The sequence below is a fragment of the Eleginops maclovinus genome, chromosome 10, assembly GCF_036324505.1.
Source record: "Eleginops maclovinus isolate JMC-PN-2008 ecotype Puerto Natales chromosome 10, JC_Emac_rtc_rv5, whole genome shotgun sequence".
Classification (NCBI taxonomy): domain Eukaryota; kingdom Metazoa; phylum Chordata; class Actinopteri; order Perciformes; family Eleginopidae; genus Eleginops; species Eleginops maclovinus.
Window position 1 is genome coordinate 18,224,937 of NC_086358.1, and position 23,739 is coordinate 18,248,675.

General features: G+C 40.0%; 1 protein-coding gene across 1 annotated transcript in view; it reads right to left on the bottom strand.

Annotated features, from left to right (window-relative positions):
• The window catches only part of rbfox3a (RNA binding fox-1 homolog 3a), a 483,470-nt gene that overhangs the window by 237,235 nt on the left and 222,496 nt on the right, over positions 1–23,739 (bottom strand). Inside the window, 1 exon segment of the mRNA XM_063894163.1 lies at positions 4,697–4,759. Within this exon segment, the coding sequence (XP_063750233.1) occupies positions 4,697–4,718 (22 nt within the window). The 5' untranslated portion in view covers positions 4,719–4,759.

The following is a 23,739-nucleotide window of genomic DNA, read 5'->3' on the forward strand; positions in this document are numbered from 1 at the left end:
GCATCTTCACACTGCCATCTATTATTTCTCCCTGTAAACTCAGAAGAGACAAATATAGAACTGAACCGAAGCAAAGCGTTCACGAAGATAAGAGCTGAAAACACCACTGAGCTTTCTGACTGTGCCGTTGGAGGGTTCTGCAGCCTGTTATACCCAGTAAAACAACATGAATATTCAATGTGAAACGCCCGTCTTCTCCGGATGGCCCAGAGGACTTGCTGGCTGATTGTGATCCATGGTAGCTGACAATCGGCCCATTGCAAAGGGCCATAACCTGGTGCTTGTGTGCTGATGACAGTGTGAAGCGGAGGCCTCAAACGGAGCAGTAATTGGACATTACTCCTGCGGAGAGAGGCTAAAAGCATCTCTGCCTTTCTTTGTGCTGACATCCCTCTTTTACTCTCATCACACTCTTCTCCATTTCCCTTCGCTCTGGCCGGCTCTCCTTTAATTGTAATGGCCTTTCTGGGAGTGTTAAAAGCAGCTCAGAGACACTGGACATCACTTTAACAAATACAAAGAGAACCTCCATCATTTATAGTCCCGAGCTCGCTCTGTCCGTGTGTTTGTGTCTTCACCATGAAAGCCCATAAATCCAAACAGTTTCTGCCTATTGGGCCTTTTCACCCCTTTGCGCCGATGAATATTTCACATCCGGGACTGAACGGGAGACATTTGTCATTACAATCACACTTATGTATCTCTGCTTGCGTTGTTTGAATCATCATCACAGAGATATTTCCTCTTTAGCTCCAGATGCTAGTGTTTATCTTTGTTAATAATGTAAGGGGGGCTTTAACAGCGCAACAGTTGCTTTGTGCTATCACCATTAAGGCCAAGCTTGAATTTTTAATGAGGGAACACATTTAAAAACTACAGCTTCACTAACATTAACAAATGACTTTGGGGGTCCAATTCCAACAATCAGCGTGGATCAATCAGCCCGGAGCAATCAGTGTCCGGGGTACAGTTTGGATGTGTTTGTGGTCCAGAGATCAGTCGATACTCATTGTGCGCAATGCCACTGTCTAGTCTTAGTGGGTTTCTTACAAGTATATGCTGTAGAACTGTCCCATCTGTGTCTGACTGATGGCAAACATGAGACAAATGTGAAATAAAGTGTAGGAGTGATTAATTTCCTAACCAGAGGAAAAATAAGAGCTTCCATTAACCTCTGGGCAGAATAAAGATCCTCAACTTAATTGTATCATTTTGAGAGGACAAGTTTCATTAAGCTTTACAGGGCGCTACAGAGGTACACTTAGGAGATGGTGACGGAGATACATGCAGATGCAAGGAAAGGTTAGCAGTGGGGTCGTTGTCAAGTCAGTATAGGATAAAGTGACAGTGAATATTTAGAAATACCACAGATTGTTGGTGCCCTACCAAAGATATGAGTGCTGGGTATACGTCCGGATTACTTTTGTTTTAGTTCAAAACACTTAGCTTTATTGAATTTGGACTTTTGCAGGCCAGGGGGATAGCTCTTGCTTGGATGTGCTTTCGAAAAATGTATGCTTGAAAGAAATGACAGCTTGAATAACACTGGAATGACTGACTTACAGAGCCAAAGGAAAGAAATGAGAGTTTGTAAAGTGTGGTGTCCCTTCTTCAATATCTTCAACACCAGAGTACATAGCCACTTTGAAATTGTAGGAAGTGCTTTTATGTTTGTCTTTTTATTTAATAATTTATATTACATTTTTCAGTTTTTAATTTGGTACCTAAATCACTAAGTGATTTTAGCATGTCTGATTCAGTTACTGTCACCATCTTTATTTAGGGCAATAAGTAAAAAAGATATTGCTTCGAAATAGGACACAAGTATTTACATTTTCTTAGATTAGACACGAGACCACACATATCATACCCCATTTTTGCCACTGTTACCATATCACCGGCACACATCTAATGACAGAGCTTCAAAGGAGCCACACATCTCTCCAATGATCCTCGCACAACTTTTCAATTAGCTGCCATGTCAGTGTGATTGGAATGCCGAGCCTTGATTGGGCCTGGAGGCCTGTTGACGAACACTGATAGAGGCTAAACCAGGCTAAGCTGTAATTGATATTATGAATAGGGGAGGAGGAACTGTGTGAGTGTGTGTGTGCATTACAAATTCCTGTCACTTTGTGCATACGTTGATTGAACTGATTTCTACTATGAAATACGTGCTATACGGTGGTTCCTCTAAGATATTCCTCATAATCTCTAATATTCACCTACATATACGCCAAATATGGGAGCTTTCGTCCACCATTTGGAAGGTTGGTGGTTCGATCACACCCCTTTTACCATTTACATACATAGTGTCCAAATAAATGTACAGTACAGTAACCCTCATTCCTTTTTTCTGTGTAGAATGTTCTGGTAGAGCTAAAACCTGTACCACAGTACATTCTGAATCCATACAGTGGACCCAGAGGTCTAACACCGTGCAGCGCTGCAGCAGAACCACATGGACTGTGTATATTTCCACATATCTAAGCTGGTTGTGATTGATCTTTCCTCCCACTATTAGATTGCTATTGATGTGCCAGTAGGACAGATGGCCACACCTACAGCCAGGGTCACGCTTCAGAACCTCAAATTTAATCGAAATAATAATACATTTTTTATGATCAGGCTGCATGGAGGTTTGGAAGCGAGCGCTGAGTTGCAGGGAGTGTGCAGGGCAACATTAGGACTGAGCGTTTACAGCCAGCATTTACGAGCCTGCACTAAAACACACCATGCACACAGTGGGAACTGGGGAACATAACGGCAAAACACTTTGAGTTTAAGATGCAAAAGCTACCGCACAAGTTCATCAAACACACGCTTTGTCTTGGCAAGATAGTATCTCAACGGTTTAGTTTCCCTAACCTTAGCTGTCTGCTTTCAAATTGTGTTTGCATGATTACCGAGTCCTTCTATGTCTTCTTTATCTACAATGTTATTTAATAATTAGGTTTACACATACAAGGATTATAAATTGGTTCATACTTAAACACAATATAAGAATGAAAAAAGAAAACTAAGATGGACCGTTTTTGGTTTTAAAGGGCCAAATTATGCTTTTGGGGTTTTCCCTTTCCTGTAGTGTGTTCTTTAGGTTTTAGAGCATGTAAATGGTCTGCAAAGGCTAAAATCCCTGTGTACCCTCCAGAGGGAGTTTCTCTCACCCCCTGACTGAAACGCCTCATTTGAACTCCTTTGTTTACTTCTGTAACATCGTGACATCACTATGTACCGCTTGTGCTTCTATTGGCTTGTGCTCCAACACATTGTACGTGATAGGCTAAGGGGCGGGACATCTCTAAGTGGTTGACAAATGTCAACAGAGTCGGCCAGCTAACCAATCAGAGCAGACTTGGCTCTGGTTTCAGACAGAGGGTGAAAAGAGGTGCAGCAGCACAGGCAGTATGAGAACAATAAAGAGCTTTTTGAACATTAAAGCATAGAGACATGTCCCAGTAGAGACACTAAATGTGAAAACAAGCTGAATAGGGTCTCTTAAAAGCCAGTTTAAAAACCTAACAGAAATGTTTAAAACAAATATAAATATACACAAATGATAGTACAATAGAAAATGGCAATATACTCTGTCAATCACACATGTGCAGTATATCAACATGTGAAGTGGCAGAGATGTTCAGTTAAAAAGAGCATTTGAAGATAAATATGCCAAGTATGGTGGATTTTCTCATCCTTCCTCCCCTTTCACAGCCTCGTAGCATTCCTATATCCATCCTCTCATATTCCATGTAGTATGAGGGAGCAGGTACATTTTCAAATCCAATATGACCAGCTGTAAATAATATTTCATCGATACTAGGGCTAAATAATAGATGGCAGCCTTTTAACTGGGGATGTTTTCACCTCAACAGACCTGGCTAGACTCAAGAACCCTTTCCTTTTTTAATTCATTATCACGGAGGAAGGGATTGAGAGAAAGCAGCAAGAGAGACAACAAGAGAAGAAAGATAGATGGATAGATGGATAGATAGATAGATAGATAGATAGATAGATAGATAGATAGATAGATAGATAGATAGATAGATAGATAGATAGATAGATAGATAGATAGATAGATAGATAGATAGATAGATAGATAGATAGATAGATAGATAGATAGATAGATAGATAGATAGATAGATAGATAGATAGGTAGATAGTGTGCAGCGGCGCAGCATAGGCAGGCAGGCAGAATTAAAGAGGCTTTTTTGTGGCGTTTAATATCCATTCATTGGCTGGACTGCTGACACAGTGAGAGCACTGCGCTCAGGATTTATAGCCACTTCTAATGGGCATGCCCCGAACCAAAGCACTGCAGTCAGCACATTCTCCCTCTGTGCGCACACTCACACAGACAGCCTGCTGAACACACACACGCACACCTGCACACGCACGTGCACACACACATGCACACACACACACACACACACACACACCTGGGAAGCTGTGCTCTCGATGTCGGAGCACGTGTATCAGTAAACCCACTGGATGTGAGAACGTACAGATGTCTTGTGTTTGTATGCAGCAAAAATGAGAGGGACACACAGACACAGACACACACACACACACACACACACACACACACACACACACACACACACACACACACACACACACACACACACACACACACACACACACACACACACACACACACACACACACACACACACACACACAACACACACACACTGACCTGCCCAGCTGGGGGTCTCCATGTACAGCCAACTAGTCGGAGAGAAGGGACTTTCGTGCTGCCCTGTTGGACAAACAGGGAACAAAGGGGAAGAGGTTAGCCATCAAACACACTCTTTAACACCACACACAGGCTGTTAGAAACCAAACACACAGGGAGCGATGAGGGAGATTCAGTTAAAAAAGTCTGATGTTTGACGCCACCGCTGATTCATGTGAATGCCATCGCCATCAGATAGAGAACACAGCTCATTATGCGTGTGCTGCAGTGGGACTTACTTAAAGCCTTTTACTGTCAAAAACTCAAAGATATGTTAAAATAAAACATAGTAAATTCGGGCATTTTTGAAGCTGGAAATGTGTGCAATCTTGCCAAACAAACAATGCCTTCCTGACATGTTCTGAAAGGGGTGGACCATAATGTCTCAAATTCTCACCTGGCAGATGCAACAATTCTACAGATCAAATCTAAATCTTAAAAATAATTATAAAGCCGGAGCCAAATGATCGAGGGAAAAACCTGCAACACAACATTGCATAACTGCATTGAAAAACATAGGCTGATTAAACGTGGAACATGAAATGCAGTATTTATTTTATATACTGAAAAATGTTTGCAATTTTGCTTTCATTAAAAAAATAAAAAGCCTTGCTTTATTTAACCATTTCTGATTTTAGCCAAAATAACATTTTTTAGATGAATCATATTTTTTTAAGTAAAGGATCCACATTAAAAAAATGATCTTACTCTCAATCAGTAATGTTTTATTTCTTGAATGTTTTCTCTCTTAGATCATAAGACAAGAATAAGACTCCTTTTTGTTGCTTATTATTGAATCTTGCATCAGAAGATTAAAATAGTTTACACTGGAGAGTTTATAGGACCAGATATATTTCACACTCAATATCATATATCAAAGGAGAAGCTTACACCAAGTGGTTTTCACCACAACAGGGAAGTGACTTTTAAAAGAGCAATTGCTGTGGGTGGATAATAGTTCTCATGGCTTAAAATCAAGAACATTACAGGATAGTATCAACATTTTAAAAACTTAAAAAAATATCTGTAATTGTTCAACTCATGGGTGTTTTTGTTGTTGTGTGGATTAAAATTCAAGTGGTTTTGCCTATAGCTTCAGAATTACTGTGGCATGTGTTATTAAAGGGAAAGTATAGTTTAATCTGCCCAGTGAGCACAGCAACAGTCTCACTCCACTTACAGGGATAGCCACTCATATCTCACACAAACAAACACCTCACATATCCATGGACAAACACATAAAAATTACATTATTATTGACTCATTATCTAATATACACCCAATTAAAACATGTTAAGACTAACTTCTCACTCCAGGTGTGGTTTAATGGGTACTTTGTGAATTATAACTGTCACAAGGGGAAAATGTATGTTTTTGCAGAAGATCATAATCTTTTTAATCGCAGCTTCATAAATATTTGCTGAGGGACACATGTTTTATCTCTCTATTTTATGTCTATTAATGCAGAAAATGAAGTTATTTAAAGTAAAAGTCTTGTTTTGGAAGCAGGGCTCAAGGATTGTTTACAACAAAATAGTCCCAAAGTTGTATTCCTAAAACAAAGAAGGAGAAAATGAAATAAAAAAAAGATGCTGAAATGAAAAATGAGTTTTCCTCTGATATGTTCATGCGACCGCAGCTGTGACAGCGGTGCTTGTTGTCCTTAGTCGAATAACCGACCAGCAGGGGGGGAAGGGGGTTAATGGTGGAGCGAGGCCCATTCTGATTAAAAATGCATGCGGTGAGCACAGGATGGCGGCAAATGTGTGTATGTGAGCATCTCATAAATGGTGGGCATTAATCTGATATATAGCCCTAATCCTCCAAGTGTGTGTATGTGTGTGTGCGGTCTGTGACTTGGAGAGAAGAGATAAAGGTTTGGTTTTTGTACGTTTATAAGGGAGGATGTGTGTGTTTGTTCAATTTTGAAAATGTTGGGGAAAAGAAGAAATGGAACAGAGTGCACATCCACGATGGGTTAATTCAGCAAACAATAGCAAAAAGGTAATAAGCTGTCAGCGGAATGTTAAATATATTTTTCATCTCCCCTCGTTCTCGGAGCAATAGAAGACATATGAACATATCATTTACAAAATATAGATTTAATGTCCATAGCAGATGCATTGACCCTCCTAACACACACATGCGACAACACACACGCGCACGCACGCACGCACGCACGCACGCACGCACGCACGCACGCACGCACGCACGCACGCACACACACACACACACACACACACACACACACACACACACAGATATAATCTGGTTTGCAGTATAGACATCTAACCAGAGTACATTCACTCCATCAACACATATTAAAAGTGTGTTGCTCGCATTTGTACATTTTACAGAAAACACATTTGCAAAATACACAATTTTCAATGTTTCTCAATGTAAATAAAATGCATATATTATTCCATCCGGATTGAAGCTGGCCCCCCACTGTGGCATATATTATTTTACATTATTCACCGTTCACCAATCCCCAGAGAGGGGACTTTTTAATTATTCATGGGACGTGATGAATAAAATCTATAAAAATAATCAATGTGCATTCTTTTGTCTATAGGTGATGGTGGTAGTATGATGCTAGCGGTATGTTACAGATGTTCTTAATATATATGGTAAAAATGTTTCGCCCTAGCCTGTCCCTCCATTTGAAATGTAGAAACTGCACTTTGCTGTGGTGTGGATCTTGTACTCAGGAACAAATGTTCAGCAACCCTAACCCTGGATATGTACTGGGGCCCACAGGTGCAAACAAGTTACAAAACATTCCCATTTGGATTAACATGCTGCACTTTCAAAACCGATGCAAATAAAGACACACAAAGCCAAAAAATGCAAATGAAGAAACATCTTCACCAACTTGACAACACATGCGCAGCATTTAGAAAGCATTCACCAACTTCACGAAACATGCGTTAGTTAACGAAAAGCGCTTCATAAACAAAATGCTGCAGATAAAAAGGAAGCTCAGAACACAACGGAAACCAGGGGACACTAAACAGTGATGCACACAGCTATAAGCGCAGCACTTGTTGACAAAAAGGGATAATAAAGTTGGCCATTCAATGCAATTCAGCATTAATATCTTATTTGTACACCACTATTGTTATACACTATACATATTATATAGTGTATTACATTGTGCACATTTTTCTCAACGTCTTATGTTTATATAAAGTGTTTAATTCTATTGTATTGTTGTGTGCAATTCATTCATTTGTTAATTGCACAATCTTACTTTAACTCCTTTTATTTATTTAAATAAAACATCTGTCATGAGACCAATTTCCCCCAGGATAAATAAAGTATTCTGGTTCTGATTGATGCTTCTGATGTGATATCAGCTGCCTGTACTGGTCTAAGAGTCCAGCACAGAGTCTGCACTGTGTAAAGGCCTAATCGGTCATCAGAGTAATTAAAAGCGCCTCCTCTCTGCTGCCTCTAATGAATCACAGGAGGATAAATAACAGGTCAGTAATATAGAGTGAACGGAATTAAATGCAGTCACACAGGAAATGATGTTGAGTGTTAGGAGGGCAACTCAAAAATGGTATTGTTACAAATACTACCTATTATTAAAAAATTGAATCACTAACGTAAAGGATCCTGATTACTTCTCCTGTGGAATTGGATTTCCTCAATACACACGTACTGTCTCAGTGCATGAAATATAAGAAAAATAATAACAGTATATAAAAGGAAAAGTACAAGGAGCGTAAATCAGAACTCAAATGAAATTCAGGCAGCACGCCTATCTATTTCAAATACTGACTATAGGCTTCAAATTAGTATAATTTACAAAAAGAGATAAATCCAGAAAATATAAATACACCAATTATATAATTAGTGTAAGTCAAACTATGTTTTATTGAAGAATGTTTCACTATGTAGTCAAACTAAATATAGACATCTATTAACAGCTGAAAGGCATTGCAATGAACCTTATTTTTGTTTCCCCTTTAATTCTGATTCTAAAAACAAATTGATGGCGAACCCTGTGAAAGCATTGTTTGAAGACCAGGATTTTGAACTGGAAGATAAGTTGTGGTATTTCTGAGACTCCGTTAACTTGGTGTTTATGGTTGTGCGGATGTGATTTGTAATTCAAATGTAATGTAACATTGTAATGCTGCTAGTAATCCGCATTATTTAGAAAGGTATCAGTAACCGGATTACATTGTTTATTTCTTTATATGATTTAAGGGCCACCAATGCCTTTATTGAAGAGACAGAGTTCAAACGAGATGACACGCAGGAATTTGTCCCGGGCTGGGTTCGACCCTGGTTGGGTCCACATTTGGACCGAGCCCCAGTGCTTCCAGCTCTACCAGGTGAGCTATACAGCGGCCCTGATTTTGCATGTAACTGTTGGAGAAAAACAGTTACCTTTTTATGTATCCTAGTGTCCTGGTTACATGTATTCGATTACTCCCCAAGCATGATGAAGTCACAGCTTTGCCGCTTTGTGTGATCACACTACTTTAGAAATAGCATGTTATGGGCTAAAAAAAGGGCTTTCTTTAAAAATACTTTATGAATCTGTGGCGTGTTTTTCGGTGTTCGTGTGCTTGTCAGAGCTGAGCACCTCGAGTACGGGGCCCTCGCAGGTGACTGGGCCTTATCCATAAAGCAGCCAGTAATTTGGCCCACCCTTAATCAAATCAACTTTAATACCTCCAATCAAATTATAGCAGCCTCCTGTGTCACATCCCACTGAGCCGGAGAATAAAAGATGGAGGGAAGGAGGCAGAGAGTAACGTGGAGGGAAGTCAGAGGAGGGAAAATGGGATGTTGTAGAGAGGGGTGGTAAATGGCAGGTCACCACATGTATGAACAATTATCAAATGAAGAGTGAATGGAGGGGGTGGGGGGATTGTGAGAGTAAGAGAGGAAAGAGATAAGAAAAGGTGTAGAGAGTGAGGAGGGGGAGGGGTAAAAGAGATGAAAAAGAGGAAGAAGGGAGGGTTGAGGAGCGGTAGGGACAGAAATTCACAGGTGAGAAAGAATAAAGCAGGTTGAAGTGGCTGTGTCTGGGTGTGTGTGTGTGTGTGTGTGTGTGTGTGTGTGTGTGTGTGTGTGTGTGTGTGTGTGTGTGTGTGTGTGTGTGTTAGTGTGTGTGTGTGTGTGTGTGTGTGTGTGTGTGTGTGTGTGTGTGTGTGTGTGTGTTTTCTAAAGGGGAAAGAGGAGAGGCACTCCAGCCAAAGAGGAAATTGATCCTGCTTTTCAGGAAAGTGGACCAAGGAGTAAAGTAATCACCTCCTCTCCTCACTGCCATTTTTACTGAGTGGGTGTGTGTGTGTGTGTGTGTGTGTGTGTGTGTGTGTGTGTGTGTGTGTGTGTGTGTGTGTGTGTGTGTGTGTGTGTGTGTGTGTGTGTGTGTGTGTGTGTGTGTGTGTGTGTGTGTAAATGTGACATATGTTAAACTGCTATCAAACGTAAATGTTGCTCATTTTTAATATGAGAGACATCATGCAGTTTGTTTGGTTATGAATGCTGCTCGGTTAAGACCTTTTTTGGAGATGCGTTAAACACTGGTACTTTAGATATAAGGTGCATTTAACAACCAATACATGTTCAATAATCATTTCTTATATTTGCAATGTATTTGTCTTGTTTGATATATTTTCTGGACATACAAATATTTATACTTATTTAAATGTAAAATGCGCATACTTGTATGATGTATGTACTGTATTCTATTTTAAAGTACTATGTAGGTTGGACTATTAAAGTAAATTCGAACTTATTCAGTATATTTTCTGTTTTGTATTCTAAATATAGTCCATAGATATATTTATATTTCTACTGGTGGTATGTATGTATTTTCTGTTTATGTTTATTCTATCATAATTTATTCTATTTTTAACTCATGTGCAATGCCTTGTAAAGATGCTGCTATTACACACAAATCTCTCCGATATGGAATAAATAAAGTACATCTTATGTAATCAAATGTTTTCAACTAAGTATGATCATGATGTGTCAGCATGCATATGGAGTGTGAAATTGCTTTGAAAACAGCTAAGAAATTAATTTATGATACAAAACACATTAATGTGCAGTCCATTTTTGTATACATAATTACTTTGCCAGAGTTTGAGTAGAGAAAAAGATGAATTCAACAATTAAATATATTCAACCAACAATTAAATTCAGAAAAATTAAATTGTGTATTGTAGAAAATATTTTTTTAAATTCAGTAAAAGGAAAAATCTAGAAAATATATGATTTACATGTGACCCCACATGTGTTAAAATTGCTCCTTAAGTCCCTGTCTCAAAATTGTATGCACATAATCCATGAGATAAGTATTACGCTTACTGTTTTATTATTTGTCATAAGCAAAACAACAATTGTCTAACATAGGGCTATTTGTTTTGGTGGCAGGAAGACAGTTGGGGGGGTGGGGTCTCTTCAGAGTGCACTGATAGATGACAGATTACCTGTTCATAAAACGTTTTTAATGGAACATGTAAAGCATTCATTTTCTCGTAAAAAAAGGAGCAAATTCAATTGTCCTGAAAACTGGCTTTGCTTCAGGAAACATATTTAAATGAGCTGAAGCATTTACAACTAAAACAGGACATGCATCTGCAGCAGTAAATGTTTCAGGTGTGGATGTTATGGTACACTTGTGACTCACTGACAATGGCTGAGACTGTCTAAAAGTATAATGGGATGTTTGGATTGAAAAGAAACTGCAATTGCATCGTTCCAATTTAATCAACCTGTGTGCTCCACCTGGTAGTACAAAACCGTAAAATGTTAAAAAATAAAACGTGTAAGATTTGTTTTACTCAGTGTCCTTATAAAGTGTGCACCAATGAGTTCTTATCCCAGAAATGAGTCACTATTTTAGCACTCCCGGGCTCGTCTCAAAGTCAATGTTTTTTTGAATACGTTTTTGGATTGATTCCCGTAATAAGGTCTGTTGTTAACACAAGCATAAGAGTTTATCAGGTTCTGTTCTATGACTTAAAATATCTCAGTAAATTCCTCACTGGTGAACGTCTTAGGCTAAATTAATACCCCAGTTCAGAACTTTTGAAGCTTCTTTATGTTTTAAAAACGGCTGTTGCTAACAAGTTGCTAAATGAGACTATCAAATGTCATAACCTCAGCCTCCTTAGCTTAGCAGCGTTAGCGTAAAGTCATGTGACCGTCATACAGTGGTGCACGAAGGTGTTCTAAATAACTCCCAAATTTCAAAGTCAATGTTCTTTTGAATTAGTTTTCGGTTAGATTCCCGTGATAAAGTATGTTGAATCGTCCTAGAATTTAGCATTTGTAGCCTAGTGTTAGCTATATATGTCTGGTGATTGCATTTATAATTCAAAAATCATTTAGTGGTTTTATGAGTGGAGATAAACCTGCTGAACCCAAATTATACTAGTAACTTTAACTGTGTGTTTGCTACTGATCTTATTTTCTGCAATATTTCAAATCCAATAGAAAAATCTAATTGTGAACCATTCAAAGGAGCCCTTGTGACGCTGACTTTCAAGTTAGCCTATAGAAATACGTCATCACTGCACCCCTCTATAACTCCTTTGTTCCCTTGTGGGTGTCATGTCTTATCCTTGGATGTCCTGTTTCTCTTATCTAAAACCCACAATCTTAAAATGTTCCCCTCTAATGAAACCTCATGCCCACTCCTCTACTTATTACCATCGGAACAAAGTTTTGCTACAGTCCTGCCAGCAGGGGTTTGTGAACAATGACTCTGCAGCTTCTCCTGTTGGGGCAAGATGAATGGTTGCAGTACCTAGACGTATCTCAGCACCACCTTTGCTAAACCACATGTAGCAAATGTTAATGAGGTCTCCCAAATGCCAGCGCACAATGGAAATAGTCCTGTTTAAGACATGGTCACTGATGGAAAAGAGAAATGCGGCAAAGACACTATCAAGAGCACTATAACTGAACAACAATGCAAACACGTAGGCAAAAGTAAAGAGGACAAATCAGGAAGATGCAAGCATTCAGGGTGTATGGGCAAGACGAGGAACAGAAGCAAAAAAACCTATAGACAGGTAGAAAAAGAAAAAGCAAGAAAAAGGACGATATACGGATTGTAAAAGAAAAAATGTCAATGAAAGAAACATGTGAAAATCCAAAGAGCATGTGCATCATGTATTGTAGATAGGAAGCCAAATAAAACCCAGAAAAAACATGGAGAGAGATTGCTGAAAGGAAGGACGTTAAAATGAGAAACGACTGACTGTAAAGCCTCCAAAATAACGCAGAAAAAAACCAACACACTGCCACAAACAACAAAAGCATGCATAAATAATCACAAAGCGCACAATGCTTTATTTCCATTTCTGTTGATTTAAGAAAATGTATAAAGCCGTAAAAATGGTGGGAAGGACGTAAAGCCTGTTCTAAAAAATCCATCATGTCAAAAACACTGCGCTGGAAGAAGGGAAGAAGTAATTTGCTTTTCTTTTTCAGGGATGGATAGCCGTAATGTTGCAGGGGGTTCACTGTTTGCTTTGTGGTTTGGAAAGAAGAACCGCTGTGAACGACCATTAATGGACCACCACCAACCCAACCTTGATGGTTGGGCGGTTGGTGGTGGGGCAGGCATGAAGTTTTTCTTGCCGTAATGGGAAAGGATGTCAGCTGTTAATGTTTGAAACCCAGCTTCCTCGCCAGCAGTAATCTCTTAGATTTAATCTTGTTTAATTGGGAGCTTCTTCCCTCATAGTAATGGGCCTTTTTAGTTTCAGATGTGTACATGCTGCCGGATGATGCTGGATCCCTATCTGACTCTTTTTTTTCCTCCCCTCTGAATATTTTATAGACACCATAATGCTGCTATTTGTTAATTCTGCATAACCGCTATCCTTGATTACCTTAAATTTGCCAGGAGACGTTGGGTTTAAATACAACAACAGAACTTTTCTGGATTCGGCTAATTTTCCAGCGACTCTCTTCCCAACATGGTGTAAATGAGTCCTCTTGCTGATCAAGGTATATCCATGTGGTTTACCAGATGGCAAATGAGACTAGACTGCAGGGCCACAACGAGGGATCAGGGGCTTGTCCCTTACTTAAGTGACATTTGATGAGACGAGGTGCAGTTAGAACCTTGGGATGTCATTGTACTTTCCCAAAGATGCCACTGAGCTGCCAGTGCACAATGGCAAACTTTACACACCATCTATTTTCCACCACTTATTCAGAGTCAGGTCATGGCGTAAACGGTCTTATCAAAGTTCCCGGAACCTCAACTTTCCCTGGCCGTATCAACTTGCTCTAACTCAGGGATTGCAAGGCATTCCCAGGGCAGCGTGGATATACAGCTCCGGAAAAAAGAAAAAAAAACACTCCACATTTTTCTTAAATGTTAATCTCTACATGTATCGCAGCCATTTCAGTGTCTGTTGAATTCCAACACAGAGAAATGTTGTCAGTAGTTTATAGAATACAATAACAAAACAATTAAATAATAATTTAACTCAAAGACATACCTATAAATAATAAAACAAGAGAAACTGATAATGCTGCAGTGGTCTCTTAAACCCTCCACCTGGTCCTGGGTCCACCCCTCAAACTCCTCCCAGCTAGACATCCCTAGAACAATCTAGAGAGGAGGCCAGGTGGCATCCTTACTGCCCAAACCACCTCAACTAGCTCCTTTCTACGCGAAGGAGGAGCGGCTTTACTCCGAGTCCCTTCCCATGACTGAACTTCTCACCTTGTCCCTTGTCCAGCCATCCTACGGTGACAACCAATTTCGGATTCTAGTATCCACAATCTTGTTCCTTCAGTCATGACTAAAACTTCATGCCCATACGTGACAGTAGGATCATTAACCAAGCCAATCAAGTAAGTGCAGCCAGAGAAAGTCAAGTTAGTTTAAAAGAAGGATGCAGCAAGAGATAACATTTTTTTGTTTTACGCACTGGTGGCATTTGATTCTATGTTCAAATGTTTTACTACTAAAAATACTTTGAAAAACATGCCAAACTTGGAATAGACACTTATTCTGTTGAATAGAATGTACACTGAAGTTGGATTTGAAGAGATTCAAGTCTGGAAATCACTTGCTGTGAATGAGTAGAGCCCACAGAAATGTGTCAGAGTAAACATGCCGAAAATCAGAACTGCGGTATATCAGAGCGGGGGGTTGTGTTTTTTAAGCTTACCAGGGAGACAATAAATACAATACAGGAAGTGCTGTTGAAATAACCAATATCAAAAACATTCACACTGGTTTGTGATGCTTTAAAAGAAAGGATTTTGCAAAATGAACAAAGCAGCAACTATTGTATCTTCTTCACCAATGGTAAATAGTAAATGGAATGCATTTATATTGCAATTTTCCAGTGTTTGCGAACGTTCAAAGCACTTTAACATAGAGAAGTCAGCATTCACACTCGCTCATAGAAGGCAAGGACGAACTTAGTTTGGAAAAGTGGTGTGGATAAAAGGGGACAGAAGATTTTTAAATGATCAACGATGATTCCTACATGTACATTTTAGGCAATGTAATAGGATGGGTCATTATAAAGTCAGGGTGGATGATTGAAAAGTCTATACAGGTTTAAAGTTACTGATCAATGCATGCATGAATTTTGGTCATAGAGAAAATTAACCTGAAAGTTTTCTTGAGGTAAGCTTTTCTATCAGAACATTTTTAAGAATTTATACTCTGAAAAAGTAATGGGGACAAAATCAGTCATATAAAAAAGTGATGGGGACATGTCACCAGTCTAAACAGCACCTGTGATACAAAGACAAGGTGCCACCTGCTCAGGAAGCCGAACATTCACACACACTCACACAATGTTTGTTATTCGGAGCAATTTGGGGTAAAGCATTTTGCCAAAGGACATATATACACGCTGACAGCCAAGTAGAAATAATATATGTTGACGTTACTAACGTTATAAGAATTGTACGCTTGCATGTTTCTGACTGGCCAATGCCACACTGCCAGATGAGGTTGAGTTTCTGTTCCAGCAACTATTGCTCCTGGCTCAACCGTTTTTTCAGGAAGACCATAATTGGCAGTCTATTGTGTGAAAGGACAGTCTCCAATTCAAATGGATGACAGAGAAGCATTTTTTTTCCACACAAGACCTGTTCGTTTCTGTATTTCGTCTCCAAATGCTTTGTAGTAGCTTCATACTAACAACTGCAGTCTAAAATGGACTTTAAGCCTTTGCCTGTCGTTTCTTACACACACAATTGTGTGTTGGGCACACAGCAGTAGTGTGGCTGAACAGATCCGGTGGAGACACTGATGGAGGACTGCAGCAGCTGCTGCTGTGCTGCTGACGTGCTGCTCCTTCACTGCACGGTGCCTGAGAAACGGTGTTAGCCAATCAAAACCTCAGGAACTACTGTTTAAAGTAAATGTCATGGGTATAACTAACAATGATGTGCAACTGTGTGGCACATCCTTTGTGTTTAATGGATTCAAAATGTTGTAATTGGATGGTTTAAGTGGAAATTGACCAAAGACATATGCATGAGTGCAGAAAGCTTTGCCGAGCTACAATTATGGTTTAAATTATTTAAATGTTTGAAATAACGGCGAGAGATTTGACTAGATTTGTGTAATTGGTGCAGCCCTGCTATTAGAACAGAATCAAAACACCCTTGTCTGGGCTTTCTGAGCAAGACAGAAAAGTGTTTTAGTGCAGTAAAAGATGACGTGCACTGGAGTAACTCTCTTCCAAAATCATTTCCTGTGGCTGATTTTCACAGTCCCACATATCTCTCCGTCTTTATGGCTGACTCTCCTTACTTTTTGCAGACCTACGGTATGCAGAATGGATGTTTCAGTTCTCGCCCTCGTTTATTGTACCAGGTCCACATAAAAGCTTGATTGTAGCCATATACTGCAGTATGCTTGGCTGTGTGTTATGGCCACTGATCTTTATGTCTCAGCGCACACGACGAAGACCCCAACCTCAGCAAAACATCAGCCACATAGGCTTGTGTTGTGAGCATGTGTGTGTGGAAGTCTCCGCCGCAGCCACTACCACCACCACCACCACCACCACCACCACCAGTCCATCTGCATACATTCTCCCAGGGGATACATACAATAGGAACACTTAAATGAGGCATGCATAAATGGATGAAGCCCCTTCTCGCATCAAACGCAAGACCCTGTGTGTATTTTTCTGGTTGCATGTGTTTTATTCTCCCCTTCTACAAACCTGGTGGTGGCAGTTTGGTAATTGAAAGTGAAATGGAGAAAAAGAAAGAAAGAGAGGGCGGGGATGTGAGGATGGAGCGGGGATGAGGAGGGAGGGTGAAGTTGTAGGCGTCAGACACAATTAACCCCTGGAATAATTCAGCCATCACACGTGCTTTAAACACTCAAAATGGAAAAAGGAGTAGGGAAAGGGGTGAGACGAAAGAGTGTAACATAATAATGTAATGAGTCCCTCTGTGGTTATGTGGCTGCTTTTGTGTGGAAGGTGTGTGTGTGTGTGGAAATCTATTGAATTTGACTACCTCGCCGTTTCTTTGTAAACATCTGAATGACTCCATGTCCAGCGTGCGGGCGGTAAGCTGCCATCTCTGGGACGGTGAACTCTATTTCACGGGTTAGTGCTACAACGAACAGCCACAGCATCTAGCCTATTGGCTCCATAAAGCACACTCTCCATTTTCGCAAATACTGTTTGCCCATTTTCAGTTCCGTCTCAGTGGCACTATCTCCGGTAAAGCCACCGCTCTAGGCCATTGAGGGGAGCCTCTTCAGACAACAACAACCCAAGCCAAATGAAGCCTTTCTGGGATTGTGACACTGCCCCCCCCCACTTTCCCTCTGGACTTTCCAATACACTAAAGACTTGTTATGGCACACAGGACACAGGAAAAGAACATGCATGACAGATTGAAGAACTAAAACAGCCAAACATAACCATTGGTGATTTATGGGTGCTATTTTACCAGCCAAGCAATAACAATATCCATTCTCTCTGTAACTAATTACAATAACAGGGTGTTATAAGACATAATAATATAATGGAAGAGTTTCTTTTTAGGTGAAGTTCTTACAAGTGTATCTACATTTGCATAGGCCACAAGTTTAGAATACAAAAGTTTAAATTGATATGTTCAATAGAAGATACCCCTGATATGTTATAGGGTTTTGAAAAACTGATATCCATTTTGCTATCGGGCAGATACTCACATGTGATAAGAGGAACCCTTTTTGTTTGGGACTGATCCCCAGTAGCACTATACAAGAAAGAGGAATAGTCAAGTGTTATAACTACGGACGTGAATATAACAGAATAAGTGCTCACATTTGGGTACCGCACTAGGTTGTAACTGCTGCTGTTTTTGTTTTGTATCAGTGCCTGTCTTTTGATTTTGTGGGTTTTATTATGTTTTTTCTTAAAGAGGTCCAATTGTAGCTTTTTGGGGTTTTCCCTTTCCTGTAGTGTGTTATATACTGTTGGTTTTTCTGCATGTAAATGGTCTGCAAAGGATCCCAGAGGGAGTTCCTTTCCCCCAAACTCTCCACCTGCCAAAAAGCCCCAGCATAAGATAGTGACATCACTATGTAAATTCGCTATTCAAACACTAGCGCTCCACCATTTTGTAAGTGAGAGACTAAGACGCAGGACATTTCTGATACACCTCTAAGTGGTTGACCAATCACAACAGAGCCGGCCAGCTAACCAATCAGAGCAGACTGGGCTCTGGTCTCGGACAGAGGGTGAAAAGAGGTGCTGCAGCACAGGCAGTATGAGAAAAATAAAGAGCTTTTTGAACAATAAAGCAGACATGTCACAGTATAGGCACAAAATAGTAATATGAAGCAAAAAAGATTATCATAATATATCCATTTTAAACCCACACATGGTATGGCAGGTAAATGAGGGAAATGTAAAGCATAACTTAAACAAAGTACAGAAGCTTTAATTGAGTAGTTTAAAGTGCTAAAAAGAAGAGGAGCAAGTGGAGACCATCATTTCGTTCCACTGGTCTATTGTGGAAAAGCACTGGGCTAAGGGGGAATATATTTGGTCCATAGAGGCACACACACACTGTGCACAATACTTCCAGGAGTGCTAAAACTGCTGAGCTGAGAATAATCTAAGCTAGCATTTTCAGTTTGTGTCAGTGGCAGAGGGAAACAATGCAAGACTAATGGGCGGGCTAGTGGGTGTGTGCGTGCGTTTCTGCATGTAAATGTGAGGATGCATGCATATGTGTGTGTTTGCGTGTACAACAGTCTTCCAGCGGTTGTTACCTTAATGATAACTCAGGCTAATGTATTCAGCATACCTTGGATTAACGCGTCTGCAGAGGGGCTTGAAGAACTTCTGCTAACTCAGGTGAAGGTGCTAGCTCACTAGCATATGGCAGGCTATAAAGGGAACTCGCTGTTGGCTTGATGTAAAGCACACACACACAAATCTACAAAGATAAAGTCGTTTAACAATCCCCCTGTATGTCCAAGCACTGCAGTCACTGTGACAGCTCTATCATCAGGATTAATCATCACCATGACGGGCTCCGGTGTCCAGTAATGAGACACACACCCAGGCAGGAGTTACAGTATATAGCCAGAGATTTGGCTTTGTTCTGTAATGTATTCATCTAGTAAAAATATTATGTTTGCATTGTTTGCAGACATGAAATATTACTTGTAGTGACACATCTCTTGCACAACTGTAAACTGTTACTCATCTTAATCTTTAATACAACTGAAATGATATAACAATTTCATTGCTACAACAGATCTGCTTTCCAAATTGAATGTTACCTCAATTGATGTGAGTCTTTGTATTAAAATGTCAAAATCTGCCAGTTTTAGTTTTGGGTGATTTGCCAAAGAGCACAATAGAAGTCTTTTAAGAGTGTGATTCGATCATGACCCCACATCACACTATGATTAATACACACACACACACACACACACACACACACACACACACACACACCAGAATAAATGCAGAAAGCTCAGATTGCAAATTTTATAGAAAATGACCAAACTCAATGATTATTTACATTTTGCCAAAAGTAGCCTTGAGACAAAATTCTCTCTCTCTCGTTCTCTCTCGCTCTCTCTCTCTCACACACACACACATGCACACACACACACACACACACACACACACACACACACACACACACACACACACACACACACACACACACACACACACACACACACACACACACACACACACACACACAGGGGGTTATTGGTGGTAAACATGTATCCATCATAATTCAAACACACACATATATGCACACCCCTAGTATTCACCGTATGTGTAAACCCGTTCCAAGCTGTTGTTGTTGTTGTTGACATGGTTGTGTGTGCAGCGTGTGTCAATGCTCTTGTATGAAAAATGTTTTTGATAGCAAGCAAGAGAGAGAAATAGAGAAGGAGAGGCAGAATGAAAGAAGAGATGTCCGATTCTGTGTTTAAACGTGTGTGTGTGTGTGTGTGTGTGTGTGTGTGTGTGTGTGTGTGTGTGTGTGTGTGTGTGTGTGTGTGTGTGTGTGTGTGTGTGAAGTGAGATGGACACAGAGCAACACAGAACAAATAACCCATTAGGTGGTCATGCTAGCCTCTCAGGGGCAGCATTGTCTGCGTGTGGTTTCTCTTAGTGTGCGATTGTATCGTTGTGTGCGTGCAAGCTTGTGTGTGTGTCAAAGATTGAGAGAGGGCCCTCTCTTTGTGACATGATTGGTACGCATAAAAAGCCCCATTCTGCTGACACTGGCAGAAAGACAGAGAATGGCGACACACACACACATACTTCCACACTCCCCCATCCTCCTCCTCCTGCACCAGCTCGTCTCGCTGCCATCACTTTATTGATTCTTAATGACACCAGAGTCACTGTCATGGATCTACTGTGACCACTCTGCTGGTCCTGTTTCATTATATCTGTAGAGAAATAGGCAAAGAGACACAGAAAAAAGAGACTGTGAGGATGTGTGTGTGTGTGTGTGTGTGTGTGTGTGTGTGTGTGTGTGTGTGTGTGTGTGTGTGTGTGTGTGTGTGTGTGTGTGTGTGTGTAAGCTCCCTATTTATCAAATATTCCCATTCTAATAAATAACACTAAAGGAAAAGTGGTTTAGGATGGCACAACCTCCTAAAACTATGAACCACCAGTATTTTGCGGGTGAAAAATCTGTTTACCGCTTAGTGATGACTGAATTCATTTCTCGTCCCCTAACAGAGAGCTCTCGCTGCTAAATTGTTCACACATCAGCAGACTTTTAGCTAAATGATTAATGTAATTTGGTTTATCATAATTACTTTCTCCACTCTGGCCAAATGAGCAACAGGGTAAGTCTGTTAGCTCACCCAGCACAGAGACTCATTACAGAGAGAGTTTTGACTGCTACCGGATAATAAATCCACTGCACAGACATGCCGCTGTAAATACTGGATGGATAGACTGATATATGGGACCAATTTTGGGCTTTTATCCCAAAAGTCATTTAGTTCAGTCAGCAGTAAAGGTTTCATTTAGTCAAATGTTAGAAATTTTTCGCCAAGCCTGACAAAACAGAAATGAATGTGTGCTTCCATTATCTAGTGTAAATAGATAAAGACAATAGGTGGTCGCTTATTAAAGAACACACCAAGTGCAAATTATGCTTTTCCAAACTGTTGATGCTTTAGAACTAATATGGCAATCATATGAAATTAATGGAAAATAAGTCCAGCCGGATGTCTATTTTATCATTTTTGTGTGGCACCTGGAAGATCATTTGCATACCACTATCCATCTTTTGACTTCTTGCCTCTTTTTTACTGTATGGTCCTTGACCGTGGCAAGGTCTATCAGCCATGGACAGCTCAGAGCAGAATGCTGCCTCATTGGACCAATCCAATACTTTCAATGTCGAGGGGGGATTTGACTGACTCTTTCAAATTTGGACTAATCCTGTTTTTTTGCTCTTGACTGCATTTGTTGGTAACACGATTTATTTTTTAACAACATTGAATATGTGAGTGTGCATGGTCTAGGTTAAGGGTAAGGGTATGTAATTATTTATCTATTGTCTGACTGGAACCATTTTGAACTAGAGGTTAGCAGTAGTTGGCCTTATTATATGAATGAGTGTCACCTTGGTTTGTCTGGCCGTTCTTGTTTTGATTCAGTGGTGACCTGCAGTACAAACTGAGGCATGTGTCAGCAAGTTAGGCACTTGTCTTGAAGCTCTCCAACATCATCAGATTTACTGCCACATACTTTCTATTACGACACTTATAAATGGCCTCTCAATCTCAAACTTTTGTGCTGATTTTTTATCCCCAGTTCATTATTGTATGCTTTAATTTGTGCGAAACTCTGAATGTGGACGTAAAAACCATCAAATTAAAACTGATAGTTGATGTTTCATTTCAAATGTGTCACATATGATCATGGAGTCTTTTAAGAACTTAATCCTGAGCTTAAAACTAATTAAAATGCATATTAATGTTGGTGCAAAATCATAAATCTGGATGAGAAAAGCATATCATTTTATATATTGTTTTATCTGCATATATTAAAAAAGTTACTACTGTTTAAATCCCACACACGGGAGGATGGAGCTCTAAAACTGCTTTATGATGAGAAAACTAATATCCAGATACTGCAAACTTGTTGTTTTCTTCACCCTCAATATTCTCGAGGAAAAAACATGCTTGACAATCGGCACACTACTTAAACCAAAGACTGGTCAGTCTTTGTACTGAGTATTTCTCTTTCAATCAACAAAAACAAATAAACTCCAGTCAGAATCTGCTATACATGGCAATTGATAAGCGGTACTTTGCAAAAACAGCAGTGAGATGGCTGTCTGATTGCTTTTTTTATGGTTTTAAGTATTTAAACCACTCTAGAAACAGTTCAATCTGTATTTACAAATATTGAGGCAGTGTTTGGAACCTGCCACAATTACCAAAACACGGTTTCTGTCTTGTTCTGTAACGATGTGCACAAATAAAACAATCTTACTTCTTGAAAACAATTGAAAAATAGATAAATGCAGACTGCTTAAATATCTCAGGTGTCACAGTTATTGTATTATACCGTAACAGCAACCATAAAAAAGTGTTTGTAATGTGATATGCACATGCTATATAAAAGAGTTCTAGGTCATTCTCATCAATCCTTCAAGAATGGAATCCTGTCTGGCATGACTACACTGTAAAAAATAGGAGTCAGCTTTATAGCCCTACTTCAGAGGTATCTTCATCCTGCCTGGTGTGCATAACATCATGGAGAAATTCATACTAAAAAGACACCATGATAAGTCTCGTTTAGATTCTGAAGCCTCAGCTTTGACAACAGCGTTTTCCACCAGGCATGACTGATAAAAAACTGTACCAACGACAGTAGATTGTTTCAAGCTTATGGAGCCATCAGAATGTAATTGTGCAAAGCGAAAGGGCTGCAGAGTTTCCTTATTGTCTCTTAGAGATTAGAAAGGAATAGTTTAACGGTTAGTGCTGGACAAGCATAGTCCATATAGCATGAAAGCATTTTATTGGTGTGGGCTTGAAAAAATGGAAACTTTCTTTAAAAGGACCCTATTGTGCTTTCAGGTTTTCCCTCTCCTGTAGTGTGTTCTCTTGGTTTTTGTGCGTAAATGGTCAGCAAACGCTAAAATCCCCAAGTTTCTCTCCCACACAAGATTGTACACTTTGCACAAGGCTGGAATAGGCTACCAGACCATCAGCAACTTGGTGAGAAGGAGACAAATGTTGGTGCGATTATTCGAAAATAGACCATCAATCGCCCTCGTTCTGGGGCTCCATGTAAGATTTCGCCTCGTTGAATATCAATGATCATGACAAAGTTGAGGGATCTGCCAAGAACTACACGAGAGGAACTTGTTAATGATCTGAAGGCAGCTGGGACCACAGTCACTATTGGTAACACACTGCGCCGTAATGGATTCAAATCCTGGAGCGCCCTCAAGGTCCCCTGCTCAAGAAGGCACATGTACAGGCCGTCTGAAGTCTGCCAGTGATCCTCTGAATGATTCAG